Source organism: Podarcis muralis, chromosome 1 (assembly GCF_964188315.1).
Source record: "Podarcis muralis chromosome 1, rPodMur119.hap1.1, whole genome shotgun sequence".
Classification (NCBI taxonomy): Eukaryota; Metazoa; Chordata; class Lepidosauria; order Squamata; family Lacertidae; genus Podarcis; species Podarcis muralis.
In genome coordinates, this window is record NC_135655.1 from 33,769,137 (window position 1) to 33,791,994 (window position 22,858).

The following is a 22,858-nucleotide window of genomic DNA, read 5'->3' on the forward strand; positions in this document are numbered from 1 at the left end:
ACTACAACAACTTGGGTGCATCATCAACAAGAGCTCATTGTGTTTAGTTTAGTAGATCCAGACCTTCATAATTGATTTTTGATGTGGCTGTGGGGAAAATCTCCCTATTTTAGGACAGGCAGAACAAGAGCACTTTAGCACTTTAGACTATATACCTAATAATAATAATAATAATAATAATAATAATAATAATAATAATAATAATAATAATAATTTATTATTTATACCCCGCCTATCTGGCTGAGTTTCCCCAGCCACTCTGGGCGGCTCCCAATCAAATGTTAAAAACAGTACAGCATTAAATATTAAAAACTTCCCTGAACAGGGCTGCCTTCAGATGTCTTTTAAAGATAGGATAGCTGCTTATTTCCTTCACATCTGAAGGGAGGGTGTTCCACAGGGTGGGCGCCACTACCGAGAAGGCCGTAGCTTTGTAAAGCTACAAAGGGCCGTAATAGCTTGCATCAATTGATTCACTGGTTGAGATTCCTGTCCAGTAGCTGCTTATTCCTTTTCAACAACAGTTCACCCTCAGTTGGTGGCTAAACCCTGATCATATTGTTTTTGCGCACACAGATACAAGCCTCTCAGGAGGGTATGTGATGCATGCTGCCAAAGCCTTTGCAAAGTAGAAGATTATTGTTTTCTAGGAAGGAGAAACTTTTTCTCCAGAATTTCTTCTGCCTCGTTGTTTAGTCATAAGATCCCAAAACCCTGGATCATGTTGCTTAGATTTGTTGGAATCTGCATATGATTGCACAACTCACTTGCATTAAACACAAGATGAAAGGTAGCAAGAATGCCTTTTGTAGGAAAGTCCTATGTTTTTGAAATTGATCAGGTCTATGCTTTTAGTTAGGCCATTGAGATATGTATCTATTTCTCTCGTAGATTTCAGCTTTGGCCCTGAAGGTGGCACAACAACTTCTGCAGAGTCTGATGCAGGTTCAGGACCTCAGCAAAGTGCTGAAGAACAGGAAGTTGCTAGTCTAACTACACTCCATATTGATTCTGAGACCAGCAGTCTCAATCAACAACCACTATCTGCTGAAGCAACAACTATTACAGGTAATAATAATAATAATAATAAATAAATAATGTATTATTTGTATCCCGTCCATCTGACTGGGTTATTCCTCTGTTGCAAAGCAGAGGAGTGAAATTTCTGAGTATTTAACTCATTTCTAGAGGATTAGCCATTTTATTCTGTGGCAGCAATAAGACGAGTTGGGGTACCAACAACTTAAAGACTAACACATTCATTTTAACAGCCTTCCTCTTAGAAATGGTGAAAAGTATAGCCTATAAAGTTGATCTGTATAATATAATTTATGGGGTATATTTTGCCAGTTAAATTGAATTTTTTTTTAAAAAAATCCCAGAGTATTGTTTTCTGGAATATTAGACCTTTTCATATCAAGTAGAGTTTGTAGCCATGATCCAGAGTTCTGCACATGGCAGAACTACATCTATACTAACCGTTTTTTTCTCTTCATCTGTCACCCCTATAAACCATCAAGCAGCTTTTAAATTTCCCCAAAGTTGAGCAGGAAATCAGCCTGCTGAAGACCTCAACAGCATATAGTAAGCATCCAGGGGCTGGATATTTTGTTGCTGGCCCCACTTTTGATACATAAGATATTTGGAAATCATTCCTATAACAAATAAAATTACGAATTTTCCAGTACCAGCAACTTAAAATTGACTGTATAGGTGTCCAAAGTGCTACTAATAATATATTTTTAGATGTGTGTTTGTTGTGCCGCTGTTGAGCTTTGTATGCTACTTGCAAATGAAGGCTGAGTAAATGCACTTTTAATTCTGATAGCTAAAATGTCATTTGTAGGTTCTGAAAGCGCATCACCAATCCAGTCTGCTCTTGGATCACGATCGCAGACACCATCACCTGCCACTCTGAGTGCAGATCACAACGAACAGAAAGATCTACAGCTGGATGAGAAGCTCCACCACTCTGTTTTACAGACACCAGATGACCTAGGCAATATCTTAGATAGAAAACTTAAAGAATAGCTTTTATTTCATTTCCTATACAGTGCTCACTATTTTAAGAATTGGGTAGTCTCAAAGAACAGTACTTGTGTTTTCTGTTTGCCGTTCATTAAATTTGTCTTACTAATTATGTTTTCAACTTCTGGGAGAAAGTAAAAATTTCATCTGCTTGATTAAAGCAGGAGCATGGACTATTTATACATTAAATAAACTGGGTGAATGTGGCACAGCGGGGGATTAAGGGACCATATCTGCTCTGTTCTACCTGGCTATCATATATTTTGATGCAACATATTAATGGGTTTTTCTTGGGAGGAATTCAACAACTTGCTGTTGTGGTCATTCTGTCAACACAAGCATTTCAGCTCGCCAGACGGAATGATCCCTCCTTCTTCCCCACATGTGGGTTTTCCTAACCCCCTTAGAGCCAGGGGGTCATGAGGAAGGAGGAAAGCCCCATTGCACAAATGGACGTTCTTGCATACCTCGCATCATCTTCTCCCTTAACTTCTTAATCCACCTCCAAATAATAGTTGGCCTGAAGTTTTGTTTGTTTTTCCTTCTGTTACAGAAACTAGTGATTTTCCATCTGAATGCTGCAGTGTGATGGCAGGAGGAACAGTCACCGGATGGCATGCAGATGTCGCTACCGTAATGTGGAGACGAATGCTAGGAATTTTAGGAGATGTCAATTCCATTATGGACCCTGAAATACATGCTCAAGTTTTTGATTACCTTTGTGAACTCTGGCAAAATCTTGCTAAGGTATTTGGAGAACTGAATATTTTTAGCCGCTCAGCCTAAAAAAGTATTTTAAGGTAGAATTGAAGCAGCAAATTCATCTTCACACAAGTTTGCATTGTATTTCTAAATAATTTCAGATTAGAGACAATCTTGGCATTTCAGCTGATAACATGACATCACCTTCTCCACCAGTTCTAATTCCTCCGTTGCGAATTCTGACTCCGTGGCTGTTCAAGGTAAACACAGTGCAGCCCATTCTGTGAATATGAAAATGAAAATGGGGCAACGTATGAAAGTGTTAACATTGTGGCTTCATTCTTTAATATTAGGCAACCATGTTGAGTGATAAGTACAAACAAGGCAAGTTACATGCTTATAAACTCATATGTAATACAATGAAGCGGAGACAAGACGTTTCTCCAAACAGGGACTTTTTAACTCATTTCTACAATATAATGCACTGTGGACTACTTCACGTTGATCAGGTAAGGGGCCTCAATAATTTAAACTTTATTCTGAAGCACATTTCTGAGCAATCGTGAACCCAGAAAATTAAAAATGTGTTGCAGAGTATGCCTTTGAGAATTTGCAAACGTAATCCTCACTTGGAGCTTTTTATTCGTTGTAAATTATGTTTTAAAGAAGTGGTTTTCAAACTTTCTGATAGCGGGGAACCATTTCTACATGCTTCTTGCCACTGGCAAGAAAACCCTGTATTGTACAAGAAGCTGGGGAGTGTTATAGGGTACATAGTATCAGGCTACTGGCTGGGCCTTTCTTGAGTAAACTTAGAATGCACCCAACTAATTCTTGTAGCTACATGTTTCAGGGAAAGATCACTAGTGTTGAACAAGCTGCGTTTCAGGACCCTTGCCTGCCACTTCTGATCTCTTCATTGATAAGCTTCCAAGGAAAGCATAGGATTTTTTGAATAATATTTTAAAAAACGATTGCTTCTTAGAGACAGAGGCTCTTTCAAACAAAAGATGACATGGTAGATCTGTGTTTGAGCTGCACTCTTTTGGATTGTAGATGGGTCCATACTCCTTCACTCAAAAAACAAACAAACCAACGAGCTCTCAGGGAGAAGTATTCTAAATTTCTTTTTTAATTGACATCTTGTTTTCTTTGTGACTGAATGCTCCTCCAAAAATAATTAAAAACCAATCATAAGAGTCACACCTACAGTCTAAAGTAGAAGATCCTATACTCAGGATTGCCACCTCATATGCTGTTCATGAGAACTAGCCCAGAGTCTTTGTTCTGCAAGTCGGAATATAGGCTGTCTTACCGTAACTTAAGTGACAATTCATGCAATACACTGCAAGATTTTGTCTCATACTCACAGTTTCAACTCCTTGCAAAACAATCTAATTACCAATTTATAATAGTTCTGGTAAAGCTATGCCTTTTGGGTATAATTGCCAAGAATCTGTCATACTGCTGAATAAGATACCTTCCCAGAAATCTAAGGGTCGTTGGCAAATAAGGAGACATTGGTTCCAGTAATCTTACTCATCTTCTCTTAGAGTTAGTAGATACTTTAGACAGAAACACTACTTCCATTTGTTAAATATTTTGCACTGTTTTTTACTGTCTTTCATTTTCTTCTTTCTCTGATGGTCAGTTCTAACTTGGAGGCATTTCTGACTAATCATTTTGCACCCTCAAGACAAATTTAGGTTTTATTCCCATTATTCACATTTGTGAAAGCCACCTAATACAAAAGTTCTCTGGGCAATTAACACTAAAAAAAGCAAAATAAAAACAGTAGCAGAATAAATCCTGATTTAAAGCCAACAACTCCCAATGTCCTAGGCACATTTTGTGACAGGGAATTTCATCAACGTGAGCAGTTTCTGAGCTCTACATGTAAGATTTCAGATTAAAACTGCAGAGTGGAAGGAAAAGGAGGATCTTTTTCTGCCTCCCCACTTCCAGCTACTCTCTGAAGACTGGAGAAGAGACCCTCTTAAGAATATGACGGAAGTGGGCTGGGGAAAGACTCAACCATGTGAAAAATGAACATAATATTTTAGCTGCAGTTCATTCATTTCCAGCTTTGTATTCTAGTTATTTAAAAAGTGCCCATAACATAGCTTTAAGGTGCTGTTTAGCTCCTAGCTTTCATATCTCAGTTTCTAACACTGGGAACGACAGCAGTACAGAAGTTCTCAAGTGCAGTAAACATTTAAGATTGAAATTTTAAGACTTGAAAAGCCTGGAGAAATAAAATGGACTTTACCTGGCACTGAAGAGATCTGTACAGCTTAATAAAAAATGATACCAAGAGCAGTAATCCTACTTTTCTTGAACAAATTTGTGAATAAATTATTTTGAGAGAATGTTCACATCTTGATAAGTTCCAGTGTAACTGCAAATCCTAGGAAGAAATGTGGCTAGATTTAGGTAATAGTTTTATTCTAGTTCTCTGGGAAATTATTTTTCATTCAGGTTCAGTTTGACTCCCTAGCTGCACTTGGACATCATGATGATTTCCTCCATGGTTTATCATTAAGGATATGAACCTAGGCAAGCCTTGGGCTTGTGTAGCACACAAACCCTTCTCCTGAAGGAAGCATTTGCTTCTGCTTCCATTTTTAGTTGAACACAGCTTGTTGTTTCATCCAAACCCAATAACCTGGGACTAAATCTTAATACTGGTTTGTTTCAAATAAACTCCTTCATACCTATACCGTGTAAACAGTTTAGGATGGAGACATCACTAAACTGTGATGAATTCAAAACAGAAGCAAACAGCTTCTAATCTCCTTGCAACTGAACCAAAGGGGAAAGTGGGGGCACGGAAACCCAATATCTGCTGTGACTTATTTCCAACAGAATAAAACATAGATTATCACAGTCTCCAAATGCTGCCATTGGCATTCTCAAAACAAAGTTTCATACTATTTATTTTGTCCTTTCATTAGTCTTTTTATTTAACAGAGTGTCTATTATGGAAGTTGCAAGCGATCTGTCTGTTAAACAGTTCTTTGCCTCCTTTCCTCCAAGGATATCGTCAATACAATCATCAAGCACTGTTCTCCTCAGTTTTTTTCACTTGGTTTACCTGGTGCTACCATGCTGATCATGGACTTCATTGTCGCAGCTGGTAGAGTGGCGGCATCCTCTTTTCTCAATGTGAGTTTCCATTAACAAAAATTATTGCTGCTGTTTAAAATTATTTACAGACCACATTTCGTTGTAGAAAATAGCAAGGCAGTTTACAAAATAAAACCAGTACAACAAAGTAACAAATATATACCAGAGTTCACTGTAGTCAGTACTAAGGATTGGTGCCTTGAAACGTTGGTGTGAATAAGTAAGCTTTTGCCACCGAGGAAACTCCTGCACCACAGGTGCCTGACATATCTCTAGGAGGTCATTCCACAGTGGGAGGGCCACCACAGAGAAGGCCCTCCTTTTGTTTTATGACTGGGCTGGTTTATACAGAAGGAAATGCTCTATCAGATAGCCTGGTCCTAAGCTGTTGCCCAGGTTAATTATATTCAGCAATTGCTATTAGATTTTCTGTGGGTGTCCATCCATCAAGTAGGATCTAGCACCACCTGGTATTCAGAAACAGGGTAAGCAACTCAAGAGTCAAGGCATATACAACCCCTTCCAGTGCTGACTTCTGTCCATTTCCTGCCTTTGCCTGAGATGGATTTGTGGTCTTAGCTCTCCTTTTGGATTTTTTTCTTGTGTTCAATATGAGTGTTTTTCCTTTTGTTCTCCAGGACAGGGGTCCCCACCATTTATGTGGGGGTTACATTCCGGGGGCCCATGTGCATAAGTGAAATTGCCTAAAGTGGGGAGCATCTTCTAAAAAGCCTCTTTTCCTATTTTCCCCCCTGCTCTCTCTCCACACAACTCTTTTTTTCAACTAGAGTTGAAGTTCTGGGGCCAGCTGGAGGCCATGCAGAAAAGCGGCTGCAGTGGCTGCTGTGCTACCCTCCGTGTCAGCTGTTAGGTGGGGAGGCCTGACTGCCTAAACAAATCCCCACTGTGCCTTCAATCTCTTTTATTTTCTTGCTTGTCTCCCCACCCGCCACTTCACTTCCTGGGGTCTGTGAGTCTTTTTTCCACTCTTGCTATCCCACTCACCTTTAGCCATGAGGTGGTGCTAGATCCTACCTAATGGATGGCCACTGGCTAAAAGCACCATTTGGGTGAGTCCAGCAGTCCATTTATATACAGCTTATTTTTATATATAGCTATGAGTTATATATCACACACACACACACACAATATGTGTGTGTGTGTGTGTTACTAGGATGTTGTGTACAAAGTTTACCAATTAAAGTCTCTCTTAGTAGGGACTTTGTCACCTTAAAAGCAACCTAGCATATTCTATTTATTTACTACAAAAGTGTATTATTAGAAAGTTGTATATTAGATAATGTACAGGTTGTTTACATTCTTGACATTCTTGTTTTATACATCCAGTTGCTTGCAAATTTGCCTGCCTTACACTGTGCTCCTTTGCCTTAGGGAGCTTGCAATCTAAATTTAAATATTACATGAAGATAGGAAAGGGAAAGGTAAGGGTATCAAACAGCAGAAACCACCCTCAGACCTCCATGTATAGGGCGATGTATAAATTGAATAAATAATAATAATAAAAGAGGGAAGGTCTGTGAAAGGCAAGCATAAGGGACGAATGTAAGAAAATGGTGCTATTATGTTGTGCATGTTTTTAACTTGGTTCTAAGTTACCTAGAAACTGCTATGCCTAAGGTAACTATCAAACTGAATAGCTAACAAATAACAATAAGCTGTAATACCTGAAGGCAGCCCCAGTGCAATTGCATTCTCGAAAAAATAACTCTGAAGCATCCCCAGCAGGTCAAGCACATCACCAGCATATGAGCCAACAAAGCACTGCAAGCAGCTCATCATCATTCTGGTCCTTGGGTGATTGAAGGGGCAGTACAAGTAGAACAGGGCTTTACCCCATCCCACTGGCTCATGGCTCATGGCTCTGGCCAGCTTTCTCAACCCCAGTGTACGTTCTGCAGCAGGAAGCCTCTTCTAGTTGTAGGGGCTCCTTGTGTAATTTAAAATCCCTGCCAGGGCTACATGGCCCTTTTCCCCCTCATGTTGCCCCTTCATGACTGCAATACCCCAAGAGACCTGTGCTTAAAACGTTTCATTTCAAGATGAAGGCTAAATTTTATCATCTGTTTGTATCTTTCTCTTTTTCTCAGGCACCAAGAGTAGAAGCACAAGTTCTCTTAGGCTCTCTGGTTTGCTTTCCCAATTTATATTGTGAACTCCCAGCTCTACACCCAAGCACTCCTGACATTGTTGTCTCTCCGTTTACAGATGTTAAGGTAGGTTTTGAAATGCTGTGTACTCTGCATATATTTTTCTTTGTTTAGCTGTTTTCAGCTGAGCAGCAGCTCCTGGCACATTCCTATGCATGTCTTCTTCTTCTTCTTCTTCTTCTTCTTCTTCTTCTTCTTCTTCTTCTTCTTATTATTATTATTATTATTATTATTTATCAGTTTGCTTGTTGAATTTGCATCCTACCTTTCCATAGTCAAGGCAGCTAATAATAATAATACAGATGCAGTGAAAATAGTGCCTGATTTAAAAAAAACAACACATAAGAACAAGGCAGGTAAAATACATCAGTAAAAGCAACAAAAAGAACCAGTTTCAACATATATGTTAGCTAATGGGCTAAAAGACATATCTAAATAAACAATGTTTTTGCCTGGAAAAGGACATCAAATAAGGAACTAGCTAGATGTCTCTTGATAAGGAGTTCCAAATACTGGGAGCAGATTCTCTCTGTAGAGCAGAGTAGTCCAACCCAAGCCCTCACGCTGCCTTTCCAAAACTGGGTGAGTGGGGCACTAGGACCCTGCCATAGCCTTGTGCCTCCTTCCCAAAGCCCAGGGCCTCACTCAGTTGGCTTTGGGAAGGCAGCGTGAGGAGAGGACCTTCTGCACCATTTTTGAAACTGGTCCTCCAAGGACAGGACAGAGCTGCTTTCAGTTAATTGCTTAAGACTAACCACAATTTGCCCTGTGGTAAGTTAAAAACAGTGGCAAGGGATTCTGAAATGCGCATACCCAATGGCAATTCATGTATTGATAAATATTGTTTATTATTATGTCTAAAGGCAGCTGTTGTGGTCAGTGGAACAAGTAAGTGTGTATAGGATAGCAGCTTCAGTCATTTCTCTTCTTGTTAGGAGATTTTTTTGTGTTCAAATCATTCATTGCTATTTGCTTAACCAGAGCACTTGGGTGGCAATGTGTTTGGGGTGGTTTGTGTTTTTTTGAGAAAGTGGCAGCTAGTAGCAGCTCCTCACTGTAAGGGAGTGGATGTTTGTGCAGCTAGGCATGGTATGGTACCCAAAGCTGAAAGATTCAAGAGAATCAGCAGGGATGTACGGCTGAAACAACTTTGGATTCCTTGTTCCATTGGATACTGTCTCTGAGGAAATAGTATGTACAAACAGTATGATAGTATGAACAAATGCAGAGTGTTTTGTAACTCTCCCATTTCTGTGAACTTTTCCTATCACATAATAAAGCTTTATTTTAAATTTAAGGGGTTTTTGGATGACTGACTTTGAACATTCTTACTTTAGGAACTGATCATCAAAACGGTATTAAGTTCTGCCAGAGAGGAGCCATCTGGACCGGCAAGGTATGAATAAAGAAGGATCACTGCAGATCCTCGAGCAAATAGGTCAATTTGTATGTTCAGCTAAATTATTTAAATAGCACAATATGGGTTGACTTTTGGTGTTAATTTGAATCATGGTTTTCTTTTAAATTTGCCTTTGCTCAACTGCATTATGAGTTATCCAGAGAATATATCTGAGAAGGAGATAGATAAGCATTCTTAAAATCCTTTTAAATTCCTTTTAAAAGGAAGTAGCAGTAGATTATGGTTAATGAAACAAACCAGTGAAAAAGTAGTGGCATGCACCATATATATTAGTTTAGACATTAAGAGATGGCTTCTCTAAGGCTACAATCCTAAACAGGCTTACCTGGGAATAAGTTCAATTGAACTCAGTGGAGCTTACATCTAATTAGATGACCATAGGGTTGCACTGTTGTCCTACATCAACAAACTCTCAATATACCACAAGTTTTCTACTCCCTTGACATTAGTTTTAGCTTGGCTAAAGTCAGTGCTTACATTGCTATCTAACATTGTTTTGCAGATGTGTTGCTCTTTGTAGCCTTGGCATATGGATATGTGAGGAACTGGTGCATGAATCCCATCATCCTCAGATCAAGGAAGCTCTGAATGTGATCTGTGCATCATTAAAAGTAAGCATGTAACCATTCGGATTTAAAGGGCCCTGTGCAGTGTTTCATGTGCACCCTGTGGCTTTTCTGGCCTTCTTTTCTCATTTTCCTAGAAGGATCTCTAGGCAGCGCTAGGGCTCACATAGATAAACGTTGGCTGGTTTCTGTTCATAACTACTAAGGTTACAGTCCTGTGCACGCTCACTTGACAGTAAGCCCTGCTGAACCATGTGAAAGTGCGTTAAAGCATATTAACATCACATTCATATGCAGGTTACATACGTTGTAACACTTGTTTACTCAGAAGTAATTCCCAACATGTTCTGTGGGGCTTACTTTCAGGTGAGTGCACATAAAATTACAGCCAAAGATTAGAATATAAGTAAGATTCCACATCAGCCTCTTCAATTCCCTTTCCAACAATAGTATTCAACCAAAGCATCCCAATTACTTTTATATGCTTGGTGGGGGCGGACCTAAAACTGTGCCAATTTTTATCCAAATTTTCCAGGTCTCATCGCTGTTACAAAGCAATGGTTTAATTTAAAGTAATTTTAAATATGAATGCTTAAAATATAAAGTGTAGTACCTTAATACAGCACACTTCTTTTAGGTGCTTCAGAGTAAGGGGAAATAATTGATGTCATTTTTCCTTCTTCTTTTTAACAGAGATTTAAAGTTCACAAATACAGTTTTGTGCCCAGAAGAATCACACATTGAGGCTCTTATTTGGAAACTAGATCACACATTATTCAAAGACTCTTGGAGTTGGCTATTTTTCTTGCAGAGAGACATGAATTGAGTATAGATACCAGATACTATGTTTCTTGTCAGTTGTATTGACAAGTGCAGTACGCACACTATTGAACTGGACAAAAGCAAATTGCAGGCTTATAACACAGATGCAGCAACACTTTCTGAACTCCAACCAAGCTGCTCTATCAAAGTATAGGCAGTGTTTATTTCCTCTAGACAGTGTGAAGTCACAACTTTTGTCTCTCAACCACCTTGAAAGCCTTAGTACAAAGATCCTAATTGCTCTTCTCAACCCCTGCAGTTAGAGACTGTGTTATGTGCCGCTCCAAAATAGCTTGGGTTCTAAGTGACTACAAAACCTCATCCATGCTACAGAAAAACTCTATTGCTCAAACCATTTTTTTAAGCAACGGGTGAAGCTGAACCACTGTTGAAAGTTTAGGCTAGAGAAAGGCATACTGGCTCTATGGATTGACTCCAGTGGACCAACATGGAGCTTGAATTGGTGTCTAATAAAAGAAATCCTTTATAACAGAACAGAGCATAGTATTTTAACATCAGGCTTTTTTAAAGGGACTGTTGACAAAAAGTCACCGTTATCAAGAAAGTAAGTTCTTTAACTTCTCTCTGCTGAGCCCACTGAATAGGTTCATAATACAAAGAGTCACAAATACAGGCGCAAAAGCTAGGTTTTAGTTGGATATCAGGAGAAGCTTTTAACAGAGTAGTTAGACATAGGGACTAATTACCTAGGGAGTCTTCAAGCCATGGTTGAATTGCCGTCTGCTGGGGATGCTCCAATTCTATAGCTTGATGCTCTAGCTAGATTTCCTTCATTGAGCAAGGGGCTGAACCTTTCTAGCTAAATGATTCTCTAATTTAGATGTTAAAGACAGGTTATTCGGAACTTTCAGAAACCTTCCATCATGGAGATTTGCAGTAAATTAAGATTAGGGTCAAAGCATGTCCCCTCCCTGAATAAAACTCCCCAGATTTTTGGCGACTTGACATCACACCTGCAGCAAATTAAAAATGCACAGCTTCAGTGCAAGTGCAATGTATGCTAAGAGCAAGAACTTAGCACAGCCCTATATGTTGTCCAAGGCAGGAGTGGCAAAACTTTGGCTCTTCAGATGTTTTGCTTAACTATTCAGGTCCCATCACAGTGGTGCAAAGCAAGCTTTTATGAGCAGCCTGATTTTGAAGATTATGATTCCTCAGTTGTGACTATAATTTAGAATTTTTTTTTTTTTTTTTGTGGGCGAATGCATATAAGAGCTAATTATGCAGTAAGCCTCCCCCCTCCCCAGTCTTACTTACTTGTTCACACTTACTCTTTTAGACCACTTTTTCTCAGACAGTGATCTAGGATCCACCAGAGAGTCCTGGGCCTTAATGCCACAGCTTGCCTAGTGCCTCCTCACTTGCCTGCCTGTCCCTTAGACATGCCATTGCCTTCGACTGTACCAACGGCAGCCCCAGTAGCTCTTTCTTGCTGGGTAAATATGGCCAGGAGAGAAGAGATATTTAGTGGGGAGAAGGGAAGAAAGTCAAAGGAAGTGTGGAGGGAAATTAGAAAGTGAGATGAAAGGTTAATAGTTAATAAAACATTTAACTGGAAATAGAAGGAAAGTAAAGAGGGAGGCTGTTATAGGAAGAATAAGTGAATGTAAAAGGGCCAGGGAAGAGGGATGAAAGAAACTCACGTGGTGTGGGGAAATAAGGTACAGTGAGAAGAGAATAGGGAGAAATTGCAGGAGATGGGTAAAAATACTTCAACAGGCATTTGAAGGGAAAAGCCTTCCCCACTTAAATTCTCTGGATCAGCAGCTTCTGTCTAAAATTGGGAGCCTGAGTCACAATACCTCCAGATCAAATGTCTGTACAGTACAGGAACGCTAAGCTATGGAACTCCTCGCCACAGGGAAAACACTTGTGGCAAATAATTTAGCAATTTCCAAAAATGGATTAAGTATCAGTAGAAAGTCACATCAGTAATTGACAGCTAATTACGCCATACTACTTGCATCTGCCACCATTTTGTGACTGATGGGCCTCTGTAGTTTTCAACCATCTCAATTGGCCCTAGGGGTAGAAAGCTTGAGAAACCCTGTTTTACGCAGTTCTTGGGTACTTCAGATCTGTCCTCTATTTTTTCCTGATTAAGAATCATTTCCATAAAATAAAATTGCTGCTTAACCTGATAATATTTGCCTTGAATACTTCCTGACTATTTTTGTGCAAAGGAGTAGCTATTAAATTCAGAGCATATAAGTAACATAGTAAACGTTGCTGCTGTTTGTTACCGGAAAACACATTTGCCTCTTGCATGCAGTTTGAGCTTCCCACAGAATGAAAAACCTTCCCACAAATTGGTGGCATGTAATTGCTGACAATTTGAGTATGTAAGGCTGCTTCCAAGGTCCATATTTGTGGTACTTACCTATAAATCTGACAATAGAACATCTCCAACTACTTCACCTATTGTCCATCATGTACAGGGTCTGGCTTTTTTGTAAAGCCTGTTTTCAAAGAACACCTCCAGCTATCTGCATTTGATTTGTTGGAGCGTCTGAATTTTTCTTTGATGTTCATCATAATAAGTTGGAAGCCACCCAAGCCCTCAGGCAGACAGCAGACAATGTGTATTCTGCCTGCTGCATTCTGCTCTACCACTTCCTCAGCATCCCCTGGCTGATCATAAGAGGCTTTGTCGTTAAGACAAGTGCTTCAGCATGGCACTTACAATGCCAGTTATGGTCTTACAACTCGGAAAGAGGTGGAAGTTGCATGGTTTTTTTTTACAGCAAGTTTCCACAGTATTTAATCCTCACCCTCTGCTGCCACCTCCAACGTGAAATGTTCACAATACAAAAGCTATAGATAAAAAAAAAAATCCTGAGTGTACCTCTGCCTTAGCTATTTCATAAATTCAGCAGAACCATGGGAGAAATAAGGCCATTTCATTCCATGGCAGTGTTTTCACACCACATGTAACCATAGTTTAGTGCAACATAAGTGAGCAGGAACTATCTGTAGTGAGCTTCCCCTTCTTTCACACAGCTGGAAGGGGTTTAGTTTGGTTAATCATAGCTAGTCATGTCATCTAGGCCCAGAACCATGATTAACATTAACTATGATTGTTTCAGCTAGCCATAGTTTATGTTAACCATACTTTTTCAGCCTAGTTGATAGGACAAATTATGGTTAAGCAGAAGCAACAGCTTCTGAACTGCTCCCTGCTGTGTGCAGGAGTAGGAAAAAGGAGGAGGCAGTTCACAAACTGTGGTTTCATATGATATGTGAATGAGGCCATTAATGTCTACACAAGCCCAAGTGTAAGTTCATAGAATCATAGAACCATAGAACTGGAAGGGACAACAAGAATCATCTAGTCTAACTCCCTGCAATGCAGGAATCTTTCACCAAACATAGGGCTTGAATGCAAAGACATGAAAAAGTGGTCCTGCGGTCATATGCATTCAAAATACACTTTGCGTACCATGCCCTAGAGCTCCTGTGTTTTCCATTATATTGCGTATTTACACCATTAAAAGAACAAAATATTGTGACAACACTTGTTAATTTTTTATTTTATATCATATTTTACATTTTGCAGATTTTTAGAGTCTGATTTGCATCAATTTCGGCCACCTAACATGATGGGGTTTTTTTTAAGGAAATACTAATCTTGGCACAACGCATGCAAATACAAAATGTTCATCCAAATAAATCTGTTGTTTTTCAGCACAAACCTCAGACCTTTTGCTGGTTGTTTGCAATCCATAATTGTTGACTGTATTTGGATGTTTCTTTATTTAGGTTTTAGATCCAAGTAAAGTAATCTATTTTAGATTTAAAGCTGTGGTGCTTCCTTGACAAAAGACTGGGTTTTTAAAAATTTGCTTTGAGTGTGTGTAATTCTCCTCCAAATATGTAACAGTCATGAGATGCTAGTCCATCACATGGTGTGCGCTAATACTGAAGTCCATGCATTTATAACTTTTTCTGTTTTTCTACAGTTTCCAAATAAAACGGTTGCGCATGTTGCTTGCAATATGCTTAATATGCTGATTCATTATGTACAGAGGCTACAAATGTATCAAGCAGATTCACCATTAAAAATTATCCAGGTAAGTATAAACATGAAGAAAAAATGGAACTTTGGCTTTATAATCCTCGCTTTAGAAATATGAAGCAAAATATTTTCAAATGGTCAAAGTCAGAGGGTTTTTTTGCCATACAGATTTTCAGTTGTCCGAAAACACCCAAATGAGGGGTGTTTTGTTTATAATTCTTCATTTGGAGTGTAGGTGATGGTAAATTTGGAAACAAAGCTAAAGGAAGGAAATGAAAAAATATTTAACTTTATTATATATATTATTGAAATGTAATCTACCTCCACAGACGGTGCCAGTATGCTTCAGAATACCAGTTGGTGGAAACCACAGGAGAGGAGAGGGCACAGAACTATATGCAACATGTAATTCTGCCCTAGGGTGCAATGTTGCTTCAGGATAACCAGTAGCACATTGTGTCCTCTTTCTAAAGGCAATTCCACAATCTTGAAGTATTAGACAAGAAGCAGCAGATGCTTTCTGTCCAGATCTCCTATAGCAGGCATGTCCAAAGTCCATTTTGGGGGCCTAATCCGGGTTGCTGGTTGGTTCAGTCTGGCAGCTTATTTCCTGGGGTAAAATCCCCCCCCCCCCAAAAAAAAGCATTGACAACTTCAACCCTAAACAAGTTTGGTTGGCCGTTTGGTATGCACTCAAGGCCCTTCACTTCATCAAATCTGGCCCTCTTTGAAAAAAGTTTGAACACCAAGTATAACAAAAAGTACATGAAATTTTACAAAAAACAACAACAACCCAGTGCACAGATCTGCCCTCATCTACAGACATAAAGTCTTTGAAGGAGGTCCTGTGTCTCCTCAGACTTCACCCTCCCCACAACTGTCTACTCAGGGGTAGGTTCTATTAAATTCAGTGGGGCTTACTCCCAGGTAAATGGGGTTAGGGTTGCAGCTTATATACCATGTTTTAAGTTTAGTGACGCGGGTGGCGCTGTGGTCTAAACCACTGAGCCTAGGGCTTGCCGATCAGAAGGTCGGCGGTTCGAATCCCCACGACGGAGTGAGCTCCTGTTGCTCAGTCCCTGCTCTTGCCAACCTAGTAGTTCTAAAGCACATCAAAGTGCAAGTTGATAAATAGGTACTTCTCTGGTGGGAAGGTAAACGGTGTTTCCGTGCGCTGCTCTGGTTCGCCAGAAGCGGCTTAGTCATGCTGGCCACATGATCCGGAAGCTGTACGCCGACTCCCTTGGCCAGTAAAGCGAGATGAGCGCCGCAACCCCAGAGTCAGTCACGACTGGACCTAATGGTCAGGGGTCCCTTTACCTTTACCTTTAAGTTTAGTGAAGTTTCTTTAAATGGCTTTGCTACGTCATTTATGTCGTTGTAATATAGAAGAGAAGCATGTATTATAGCATTATAATTGTACAACCTTCTACTTCATTAATTTGTGTGGGCCAATTTAAATCATTGAGATGCAAGGGTACATCTATTTACTTTAGATGCTTTCATTCTGGTCGGTTATTGCAATAGGGGATTAAAAAGAGGGGGGAAGGTGTCCTAACAGTGGCCAGGATCAAAAGCACTCTGAATCCCTACATGCTGGTAAGCTCTTTAGTTCCTCCGTTCAAGTAGCTATAGTTTGAATTGCCCCTGATTTACATCTTCTTTTTTGGCTGTCTTCTTGATTTCTTTCTCAATATCATCCTCAGGGTTTTAGTTGGTGGGCAGGGCATCCACAGCACTAAATTGCGTTTTAGACCTCCTATTTCTGCCCACAGTTACTCTGAAGTTTGTTTCCTCTTTAGCAGGTAGAGTAAATCTTACAGTGCATCCCTCCTGGCCTTTTCTTAGATTCTATATCCAGGGATGAACATACCCCATTGATTGTCACTCTTTTGCAAGCTTTCTAATAAGCACACTCTATGTTATCATCTTGTAAATGTTGTTCCAATCAGCACTGAAGCTTTGGGAATGAACATGTGAACACCTAAATGGTATATTTGTGTTCATTTTCCCTTTTCATAAGCAGTTTTGTTTGGCTCTTTGGCTTCCTTAAATCACTCTTTCTGTATATTCATCAACACTTCCTGTATCCTCATTGCCACTTTGAATACTAATAACACAGAGCTCCTTCCAGGAAAACCTAAATAGATGCTAAGCAATATGGCCTCAATCCAATGTCTGTGCCCTACTTAACATTATCATATTTAAATCCTGATCAATTTGGTGGGGTACGGAATAGTTTGTGTTAACATAACTGTTGGTGCACACTGAGAATAGCAGGGTTCAGCTACTATGCAGCCTGCCAGTGTGGGTGTAGCCAGGATTTACGTTGGGAGTGGGCAGGACACGCACCTGTCATCATCTCTGTCTGGCTCTAGTCTAGCAGATTTGGAAGGAAATGTCTGAACAACAGTTGTTATAAATTACTCCCTTTTGCCCCCAAGTGCGCAGAAAAATCTGCCAAAATCTTTCTACAATTTCTACTTTTAGTTAAGCATTTTTATTTTCTTACTTGATTGGGGGCAGCTGTTTGATTTTATTGTTTTATCTTTTTGCAATGTGCTTTGAGGTTTGTTTGTTTTTTACAATCAAGCGGTGTATAAATTTTATAAATAAATAAAATGAAACACACTGTTACAGCCACCTACTCTAATGGCCCTCACATTTTAAATCTCACCCAAAAGAGAAATATGAAGCAGGTGCCATAACAGAATGCAATTATTATTATTTTTTTGAAAAATAAAGTCTTTCACTGGTGGAAACAGATAAATATGTTTGGGCACAATAATATGCATGAGAAAGGAATATTTCAATATATTTCAGTGAAGTGCAGCAGATTTTGCTACAAGCAGTTGAAGGCAATAAAATAAAGCAAACACCAATTCTAAGTCCATGCTGAAATCAAGGGAACTGACTTCTGAGCAAATGTGGTTAAAGATCAATTCTGCCAGTACTGATAGCAGCAACTATTAAAGGCTTCGATTCTGGAATTACTCAGGCTCTTAAGCAGCTTCACAACTGTAGCCTAAGACTTCAAAGAGCTTAACAAATGACTTGCTAAGTGATGGTGGAGTGGGAACACTCTGAATTGGAACAAACACTGCTGCCTTGTCTGTACTAATAATAAGAAATTATAACAGCTGAAAAAATAACCATTTGCATTGATTAATTTACTTGCAAGGATGATCCAAAACAACTGATTGCATTGACAGCCATCATAAATCCCTACACAATAGACATTTTCTATACCCCAGTAAACTAAAATGAAAAGTGGGAATAGACCAATGTATAAAATTATGGGTAGTATAATGAAGGTGAAACTTTCTCTCTCTCATCATGATACTGGATTCCAGGGTCATCTGGGGGATTCAGGATAGCCAAAGGAAGTACACCGTGCATAGTGGAAGTCACATCCACAAGATGTATTGATGGCCACCAACTGTTAGACAAATTCAGGGATGCTAAGACTTATCAGTGGTTACTAGTCATGGCAGGTGTGTTCTACCTCCACTTTGGTCAAGGCTATATGTTTCTGCAGACCAGCTGGTTGGCCAATGTAGGAAACAGATAACTGGACTGTATCAGTAGGCTTTTAGTTTGAACCATCATGGTTCTCACATTCTTATGTTCTTAATGTGGAAATGTATTTAAATATAGTGACCCAATATAGTGATCAAAAGGCAAATGACTTCATAGGAGGGTTTAAACATCTTGAAGTAAATGGTTATTTTGATAGATTTAATATGTTTTGGTATGTATTATGTATTGCATGTAAATTGTTATTTTTTTGCTACACTTACCTGCTGAAGAGTAATGGGACATTCTCATGACACTTGGAACCAAAGTGTGCGTTACTTGCAGGGGATGGGGAGGGGGTTAGTTCTGCTTCAATTAGTTTGTTTGTCTATTTATTATAGTGGTTCTGGGTATGTTTGCGGAGGGAAGTATAACAGTGTGATGCAATTGTATCAACTTATTTTATTCAGGACATAACTTCCTCTGCTTATGTATGTATTCTTGAAAACCTAAGAAAAAGTTTTAAAATACAAAGGCTAAAAAAAAAACTACCAAAAACTGTTTTTCAAAGTATGTCTGCCAATGGATTAAAGGGTTTATTTAAAGTCTAAAAATGGTAGAAATATTACAGCAAATATTTATTTCCCATAGATCCTGATAGCAACCATCACTCATCTCTTGCCCAGTACAGAAGCTTCTTCTTACGAACAGGACAAGAGGGTATGAATTATGTCATCTTTCTTAAGTAAATCACTGGTCCCAGCCATTTGTTTTCTTTGCAATAGAAAGTGGATTGTATCCAGGGTTTTCAAGGGCTGCAGGTGAGAGACTGGAGTGGGATGGCCTATTGCTGGAGTTTTCTGCTCATGTATAGTGTGGATACCATCCAGTAGTTATAAAGACTCATTGAAGTGACTGGTTCCTGCAAGAAACTATAACCTTTTTTTGAGTGTTCAAACCATATACAGTGGTACCTTGGGTTACATACGCTTCAGGTTACATACACTTCAGGTTACAGACTCTGCTAACCCAGATATAGTACCTCGGGTTAAAAACTTTGCTTCAGGGTGATAACAGAAATTGCACAGTGGCGGCAGCGGGAGGCCCCATTAGCTAAAGTGGTGCTTCAGGTTAAGAACAACTTCAGGTTAAGAACGGACCTCCAGAACAAATTAAGTACTTAGCCCGAGGTACCACTGTACAGACTGCCACATAATGTATCTGTTTTTCTTCTTTGTGTAGCAAAGTATTAGGTAGTCTTTAATCACTCTGCTGCCGTTAGCATAGGTGTATTCCATTCAAAGTTAAAAGTGTTGTGCTGAACTCTCCTAATGACACTCAAATAGATGACGTTTTAGTGCGTTCATGCCATGTACATTTTGCATATATGTCCCGTCCCCCCCACAAAACAGTTGGACATAATATACAAAGTACTGTGCTACTATTGAGCTAGATTAATGCTGAGACTAAATTAAGAAAGGACAAAAACAGAGAGTAAGCAGATTCCTCTTTATGGTTAGCTGTAATTTAGAAATCCTTCTGTTGCAGCTGGTGGTCTCTCTACTTCTCTGTCTGTTGGACTGGATAATGGCATTGCCTTTAAAGACACTGTTGCAACCTGTTCACCCTTCAGGATCTGAAAATGATAAAATGGAAAAATCTGTTCTCAACTGCATTTATAAGGTACCTGCTGCTTCTTTCCCCCGCCTTCTCCTGCTTTGATTTATGGTGCGGGTGTGTTACTTTTTATTTAATCTTTAAAGTTTTTACTAACAAGGTGAGAAGAATAAAAGGGTTGGAAGAAACAAGCAAAACAGATTAACAATACAAAACAGATATGCAACTTCAGAAGGCTGTCACATAAAAAGACAATCCTTCCAAGTACCAAGCTCCTAAGCCGTGAAGGGCATTGAATATGAAAAATAGCACTTCAGATAACCAGTAAAAGTTCCCTCAGTGGTCATAATCAGATAGCCATGCCTTATGTAACTGCATATGGCAGCCTTGTTCCTCTCTTCATACAAGCCAGGAAAAAATCTGAACTGGGAAGCTATGGTTAATGGCTCCCTAACAAACCATGGTTTCTCGTTGACTTCATATCCTTGTTTGTTTAGAAGCTGTTGAATATAGTATCCCACTTTGGACTTAAGGGGAGATAGTAGTTAACTCAGACTTCCTGGCTTGTTCACTTACTTGCACAAAGGGAGAAGAAGAAGAGTTTGGATTTGATATCCCGCCTTTCACTCCCTTCAGGAGTCTCAAAGCGGCTAACATTCTCCTTTCCCTTCCTCCCCCAGGAGAGGAGGAGAGAAGTGGCTGCATGTGGGGTTCATATCTCTGTTTATGAAGAGCATTTTGAAAATCTAAGCACATGCAATTGGGGTAGAATAATTGTCAGTACCTATAGTACATATCACAATAGTGAAATGTCTGTCTAAATTACATCTCATGGCACACCTGTGAAACATCATAGTAAAAACAGAAATTTGGAGCATTTAAAAAGACCTCCATGGTCCCATCAGGGTATTTAATTTGTCTTCCTAAGAATATTATAGGTTTATTATGGCCTTTCCTCCCATGCAGATAAAACTGATGACAGCTTTCCATGTTTGCTTTTGTACTTCCAGCAAAGCATCACACACTAACTACTGTGTCCAGTCTGTTTATTTTTATTTCTTTTGTTTGTTTCCTTTCTTGATACTTTTATTATGTTAAACTTCATTTTTATTCTTAGGTCCTTCATGGGTGTGTTTATGGATCTCAGTGCTTTAGCAACCCCAAATATTTTCCTGTGAGCCTATCTGATTTGGCATCTTCTGATTATGATCCTTTTATGCATTTGGAAAGTCTCAAGGAGCCAGAGCCATTACATTCTCCAGATTCAGAACGGTCATCAAAACTCCAGCCAGTCACAGAAGGTCTGTTTGCCTTGATGAACACCTCCCTTTGACCAAATAATGTAGATTTCCGATACTGAAGTGTCTAAAGTGTGGATTTTATATTACATCTAATGCCATTATGATCTCTAGATAGTGCTAAATCAATGTGGAATAAATCAGTGTAATTTTGAGCAATTGCAACTCTGTTTACTAAAATACGTACATAAAAATCCATTTAATATGGGTCCTTTTGCCCTCTGCGCAACATTGCAAACAACTAGCATTATGTATAATTTTTTGGTTTTAGAGGAATTATCTTAATCTTTTCCAAACAACCAGATACAGAATAGTTGAGTTCCGATAAAAGCAATTTAATATAAAGTTGACATTTTGTTTTATATTCGTAAAGAAATGTTTTTGTGAAGCTTCATTGTTTCCTGAAGAGCTTTCCATGTTGGGAGTATTTTATTTTTTTCTCAGTAAATACACCACCTTGAAATAAAGGTTGCAAGAAGTTTTAAGCTGAATTTTTTTCTTTTAGCAAATATCAAATGGTCCTGGTGGACGAAAATTTGGAAAAGATAGGCTTTAATACTGATACCAAATATTCTGTGTAGTGTCATTCTCCTCCTGTATTAAGCTGTTCCCTTTAGGCTTCCTTAGTGGCATTAAGGACTAGATAAATGCAGAACCTTTTTGTAGCAGCTGTGTGCTAACAGCAGGTGATTTTGTGGTCTGTAGTGACTCCGTGCTGTTTTTTTTATGTGGAGAAAATGGCTAATCATTGTGCCCTTGTCTAAGGCATGCTTCATCATCTTCAAGTACTTTTTTGGCCAAAGAATTCTGAACACAGAGCTGTCCTCTAATAAGCTCAGTATTGGATTGAACAAATCTGATTTGAGAACTATTGGCAGGAGGAGCGGTAATTATTAAATTTACTGAAGAATGAAGCAAGGTACTGTAGTTGGCTTTTTGTCAAATGGCTGTGGTCTTATTAGCAAAGAGTAATCATCTGCAGGGTCAGAATGAAAGAAACATCGAAGGATTCATTCTGCCCTAATTACAGTTTCACCTATACATATTATGCAAAGCTAATATTTAAAGTATTTACCAAAATTAACTTCCCCTACATGTTCCATTGCAAGTGTAGAGAATTGCAGTAGCTTTTTGTGCCTTTCTGCTTTTGTATACTATAATAATGTGTAATTATGGGTTTGCAGCAAATGCTGTGTGATTTGTTTAATCTGGCAATTTGAAAAGACAACCTTGAATAGCTCCCCCCTCCCACTCTTTAAATGAATGTCTCATGCACAAAACCTTAGCATTGCTATCCTTCATTTGTACATTTCCCCACAGGACTAATGCTTCTGGTTTCTTGTTAAAGCCCTAAATTTATGTACGTGGTGTTGTTTTATATAAGTTAGTAACCTAACTTTTTCCATTTAGAATAATTTCCAAGGAAGTTGGGTCAGATTAATGAGCTACTGTTCCATGGATTTTAGTGCTGGTTTAGCAGTATTAAATATTAAGGATGGTATCCAACATTACTCATGCTCAGAGTGTACCCATTGAAATCAATGGACTTCTTACACAAG

The 22,858-nt window shown here is 39.0% G+C and overlaps 1 protein-coding gene across 15 annotated transcripts in view; it reads left to right on the top strand.

The window, feature by feature from the left end:
• Nucleotides 1-22,858, top strand: part of RALGAPA1 (Ral GTPase activating protein catalytic subunit alpha 1) — a 119,902-nt gene that overhangs the window by 51,008 nt on the left and 46,036 nt on the right. For all 15 annotated transcript variants that reach the window (XR_013392217.1, XM_077925883.1, XM_028720528.2 and 12 more), the window contains 13 exons: nt 892-1,068; nt 1,847-1,999; nt 2,582-2,775; nt 2,892-2,990; nt 3,084-3,239; nt 5,767-5,895; nt 7,965-8,090; nt 9,362-9,420; nt 9,947-10,055; nt 14,813-14,923; nt 19,036-19,104; nt 19,933-20,067; nt 21,119-21,302. Coding sequence is in view for 14 of the 15 variants with exons in the window: in XM_077925883.1 (XP_077782009.1) it covers nt 892-1,068; nt 1,847-1,999; nt 2,582-2,775; nt 2,892-2,990; nt 3,084-3,239; nt 5,767-5,895; nt 7,965-8,090; nt 9,362-9,420; nt 9,947-10,055; nt 14,813-14,923; nt 19,036-19,104; nt 19,933-20,067; nt 21,119-21,302 (1,701 nt within the window). In the remaining variant the exon portion in view is untranslated. The remainder of the gene's footprint in view (nt 1-891; nt 1,069-1,846; nt 2,000-2,581; nt 2,776-2,891; nt 2,991-3,083; nt 3,240-5,766; nt 5,896-7,964; nt 8,091-9,361; nt 9,421-9,946; nt 10,056-14,812; nt 14,924-19,035; nt 19,105-19,932; nt 20,068-21,118; nt 21,303-22,858) is intronic.